Source organism: Mytilus edulis, chromosome 6, assembly GCF_963676685.1.
Source record: "Mytilus edulis chromosome 6, xbMytEdul2.2, whole genome shotgun sequence".
Lineage (NCBI taxonomy): Eukaryota > Metazoa > Mollusca > Bivalvia > Mytilida > Mytilidae > Mytilus > Mytilus edulis.
This window is the reverse complement of record NC_092349.1, coordinates 62,172,058-62,177,871: the sequence shown is the minus strand read 5'-3', so window position 1 is coordinate 62,177,871 and position 5,814 is coordinate 62,172,058. Positions and strand designations below refer to the sequence as shown.

Here is a 5,814-nt window from a genome sequence, read left to right as displayed (position 1 = left end):
TGTACTAATAATCTTTTTTAATTGGTGCAGAAATGCATAATAAAATAAAATTGTTAATATCTTAGATTTGTATTATTACTGGCATAATAGATGTATTTAAAAAAAAAGGAAGATTGAAAAAAAGCTACAATCCCCTTCCTGTTTCATGAATGTAACCTACCGAATTAGACTATTTACCGAATTCGTAATAACATGAACAACACAACTGGTGCCACATGTGGAGGAGGATCTGCTTACCTTTCCCGAGATCACCCCCAGTTTTTTGGTGGGGTTCGTGTTGCTCAGTCTTAAGTTTTCTATGTTGTTTATGGTGTACTATTATTTGTTTTTCTGTCTTTTTCATTTTTAGCAATAATATTGATTTATGAGTTTGACTGTTCCTCTAGTATCTTTCGCTCTGCTTTTAATGATTGATTTATTGGTGCCCAGGTCCTCTTTCTGCACTAAAGTGCTATTTTGGTTTTAATTGGTTGAGGAAGCAAGAGTGCCCACAGAGAACCATTAACATGTGGTAGGAAAACTAAAAATCCTAATCAATTAAGATTGGAGTCTAGTGCACCCATTTCATGCAGGATTTGAACTCACAACCTCAGTGTTGACAGCTAGTGATACAGTAGTTTGACTACTTAGACCACTCAGTCACTGAGGCCCCAGTAAAAGCTAAACAAAAGTATACTAAAATGGTAACTTTTAGTGTACAAACATGATTCACACTCTTCATATATAATACAATACTTTATGCTTTGAAAACCAAAATAATCTAAGGTACAGAGAATGACATGCAAAAAAGATATACAAATGATACATAGTATGATACAGGTAAAGTGATATTTTACTTATGGTTTTAAATATATTGGTTGGTTGTACCACATTGTATATACTAAGTCACCTTAACCCATTATTCATTCTCTAAACAAAAAGAGAAATTACTCACAGGAAGAGATTTTAAAATACATATATGTATGATGGTCGGGATTAGGATCCATCATTTCTGTATTCTTTAATATTATTAATCGTATTATTTTAGCAATTTGTGATTCGTTAAGACTTGATCACATGTTCATTTGTATTTACTCAGGCTGCACGCTAATTATGCTATATTTAGCGTTTCGTAGGTCAGAAACAGCATATTGCACAGAGCATACAGCATGTTACTAAAAATACATTTAAAAAAAACCCAATTATCGTCACATGTTCTTCTCGGCCAATCAAAACGACTTCCTGTCTAGACTGTTGCAGTAGTTGCAGACGATCGTGGCGGAACAGATGGCTGAAGGTAGATTCGCGTCCCTGGGACAAGACGATAGGGATATTATAATGGAAAATATTGAAACAAAAAACACAAAAAGGCAGAACACCACAGCAGTTAAACTATTCAGGGAATATTTGACCGAGAAAAGTAAGCCGATAGAATTCGAACAGTACACTATAGAGCAAATGGACGATTCATTGGCATCGTTTTATTTGGAAATGAGAAACAAAGAGGGTAAACATTATAAAAAAACAACAATGCAAGCCTATAGACAAGGTCTAAACAGACACTTACAGAAATGTAGGGACATAGACATTTGCAATGAAGAAATATTCAAAAAGTCCTGTAAATCCTTCAAGGGTATGACAAAGGAACTCAAGCGCCTTGGGCTAGCTGCTATAGAACATCACCCTTCCATAGAAGAGAGTGATATTGAGAAGATGTACTCATATTTTTGTAAAAATCTGGAGGATGCACAGCTTTTGCAGTATAAGGTAATTTTTATACCACATACATGTAAAATTAATAAAATTGAGAATGGGAATGTGTCAAAGAGACAACAACCCGACCAAATAAAAAACAACAGCAGAAGGTCACCAACAGGTCTTCAATGTATGACACATTTTTTTAATTCCATGCATAAAGCCTTATCAGTGTAAAAATAAACATATTGTGAATTTTAAAGGATGACTTCGCTACAAAGGAGGTTGTATACAAAAAAAAATCATACTATATATAGGTGTTCCATGCGTATATATGGACCTATCCATGTACATTTGTACATGCTTAATATTGCGCATGCATATTAATATTATAGACGAAAATTTTCACAATCATCTATAACAATCTATAATAAGAACAGCACGTCAATGTGACAATTAGATGTATAACAAAATTAAATACAACTATTATTCAATGTCAGTAAAATATTTATCTTCTGTTCATAGTGAAAATGGCTAATTATTTGCATATAATATTGAAAATTCTGTTTGTTTTTAGTATCTATCTAATTGTGTGCATACTGTCCACTTCAATTAAAATTTCTTCTGTTTTAGGTATTTGTTGACATCATGCTGCACTTTGGTCGTAGAGGGAGGGAAAACCTGTCAAGTCTTACAAGAAAGCATTTTGCAGTTAAGCGTGGTGCAGATGACAAATTGTATGTCTACAAAGTAATTGATGAGCAAACAAAAAACCACCAGTCAGACAGTGAATTATCCTCAGATGGACGAATGTATGAAATTACAGGTAACTGTTATCTATATATACATGTACATATTGACCTACCAAGTAACTACCCTTTAATTTTTTTTTGCATTGATTTAATATATACTTATAAGAAGTTATGTTATGCATATTAAAGATGCAATCTACATAAAACTATTGCATTTTTAAAAATTAAAATAAAACAAATGGACTGACCTACCTTTTTTATTAAGTTATCAGAACCACACTATTTATTGACCTGATTAAAACTCATACAAATATAAATCATTCATGTCATAATTAATAACCATTTATAGTGAGTAAAAAAATATCAACCAATATAGCTACATATCCCATATTTTTTTTTTATCAAGTGTTTTGAACCACAGTGGCAGACATTTTTATAATATTATTTTGCCATTTTTTCATATTACAATCAAACATTAATAGGAAAATGTGATATTTATAGTTGGTAAATACGTTGTACAATGTATATGTCAAATATCAATGAATATATGCATGGGATAATATACGAAAAACAAAATAGAAATTATTGTATAAACTCTATGATCATATAAAGAAAAAAACTTATTTGACTGCAGAAGACTTTTATCTGGAGTATTTTTATTTAAAAATGTTTAACATGCTTTTTCAGATGGTGAAAGATGTCCAGTGAAGTCTTTTGTGAAGTATATCAGGAGGTTGAATCCTAAATGTGTAAAATTATTTCAACAAGCAAGATCATACCCTAAAGAAGGAGTGTATTATGACAATATACCTCTAGGTCATAATAGACTTGGCCAATTCATGAATGAAATTAGCAAAATGGCAAATCTTTCTCACATATATACCAATCATTCCTGCCGAGCAACAACTGTTCATCTTCTTGACGAAGCGGATATTCCAAGCAGACATATAATGACAGTTACGGGACACAAGTCAGAAACATCTCTAAAAACTTACTCTGGAAAAACTTGTGAAAAAAAGAAACGGCATATGTCGGAAATTTTAAGCTCAAAAACATGTGGAAAGAAATCATGTATATCTAATATAGATTTTCTTTGCTTGTCTCAAAGTACAATTACAGTTGAAGCCAATGAAGGGGTGGAAAATATTCCTGTTGAATTGAGTGATGCAAATTTTGATTTAGAGCTTTTATCAAACTCACAGAATGAAACTGTAATGAATGACATTTTGCCTAATAACCAATTGGATGAAATTCTTACAGAAATTGGTAATGGTCCCTCAAATACAAATATAATGAAACCCAAGACATTGAAGACAAATCAAAATTTTTTAAACCTACCACAACCAGATATGAGAATGCCATTTCTTAATAACTGTAACAATGTAACTGTTAATATAAATTACAATGTTCACCCATATGTGAACAACCCTGCAAAGGTATAGCTTCATATACAAAATGTTTTTGTTGTAAATTTCTTGTTACTTTATCTGTTAATTGTTATATATTGTTTCAATTAAACAAGCAAACATCTATATATTGATTGTTGTGATTCTGTTATAACGTATGAACATTTGAAAATTTTACAGTAATAATGGTTTTGAAGACATGCAAAACAATATATTATTCATGCAATAGTTCTTGATTAATAATATAACAATTGTAGCCTTTGTTTGAGGTCGATACGAGGTTATATCGACCAAGAGAAGCATATCGACCTCGGACTTCGTCCTCAGTCGATATGCTTCTCTTGGGTCGATATAACCTCGTATCGACCTCATACAAAGGCTATAATTGTATAATATTTCAGGTCATTTTTCTGTATATGTATATTGTGCTCATTATTCTTGATTCTTTATATTTTGGGGCTAATTTTCTCTATTCATTATAATTTTTACCCTTCACTCTGCACTTTTTACCCATCCTTCTCTATGCTGTAAACCCGGTTGAAACCCTCATTTATCAGACTAAATTAAAATCAATGATTTAAAGCAGTTATGTTGTACCTTTTCCACAATTTAAACAGTGTTCCATTTTGTGTGTACGAGTCACAATGACATTGAGACAGCAAACTTCACGCTTGATTGTTAACCCTGCATCTCGCATTTTGTTACTTTCGTTGTAGCCGAGACAAAAATAGTTCGAAAGACATATAACAGTCAACATACAATATTCAAATATTTGACAGATGACTGTGACAAAATATGAGAGAAAGAGAGAGAGAGATGTAATACCTTTAAAATGTATGGAAGGAACTATCATAAAAACACTATTAAGTCTCTGCAAAATAATTTTTATAACTAGAATGTGGAAGTGCTAGATAGTTGCCTTTGAAAAAAAAAGGCCCCGGAAAACTTTCCACAGAAAACTAAAGACTGAGCAACAAGAACCTCACAAATTCAGGGATGAATTCGTGTGCTCTGAAAGTGTCTTGCTTTACTATTGTGGTAGTCATTGTACTGTTCATAACAAGTTACAGGTATGGTGGTCAGTCACATTTATTGATCTCCAAATCAAGAAAAAGAGTAACAAATGAAGGTCAACAGTAGTCATCTGTGACAGATACTCCATAACGGTCAATCAAATTCTGATAGAGTCTAATTCTTTCGAAAATGAATTCAATGTTACCATTAAAATACCTGGCTAATTGTAAGCAGCAATACTATTATGATAGTAATATTTATATAGTATCTCGTCTCTATGAGCTCAAACTTGAAAGTTTGGTAACCATTTTCTTTGGCATAAAAGGAGTAGGTTCAGTAAGACCCCTTTTTTGCCCCAAAATATAACAGTTTTACAAAATTGTTAAAATGTAAACTTTTTGTTATTTATTGGACAGTAGAATGCTTCTGCTACATAAATATGGGCTGTTTTGACAATACAATGCATACATATCCGGTACTAGCACCATTAAATCGTGCTAAATTACTGAAATCTTCACAATTCTAGCATTTTAGTTAAATTTTAGACGGTTTTCGTGTAAAACGAAAGTGGCCGCATTCGTGTTCATCCTTAATATTAAAATGTAAGTTGTATTTGATGATAATACATAACATATATAAAGGTTGAGGATGAACACGGATGCGGCCACTTCCATTTTTTCCAAAAACCATCTGAAAAGTGACATTTTTCGGCATATTTGGTAGATTTTTCATATTTGAGCTTGAATCGGATCGTTTTTAATGACTAAATCAGTTAAAATCTTTCCCATCAACTAATTAATTCAAATAAAATAGACACTTAAGTATTTAAAAAATGGTCAAAATATTTCGTCAGATGAACCTGAAATTTGAGGCCAAAATCGGTCCTTACCGGACCTACTCCTTTTACAGATTCACCCTTTTTTCAAAAAAATATTTGATATGGAATTTGAAGATTTAAAATAAATTAT

At 31.9% G+C, this 5,814-nt stretch overlaps 1 protein-coding gene across 1 annotated transcript; it reads left to right on the top strand.

Moving 5' to 3' along the window:
• The first annotated feature begins 1,217 nt into the window (after positions 1-1,217).
• LOC139528044 (uncharacterized) lies at positions 1,218-3,960 on the top strand. Its single transcript, XM_071323827.1, has 3 exons — positions 1,218-1,746; positions 2,308-2,500; positions 3,114-3,960. Exons 1-3 carry the CDS (start codon positions 1,267-1,269, stop codon positions 3,866-3,868), a joined length of 1,428 nt encoding a protein of 475 aa, XP_071179928.1. The 5' UTR covers positions 1,218-1,266; the 3' UTR covers positions 3,869-3,960.
• Positions 3,961-5,814: the final 1,854 nt, after the last annotated feature.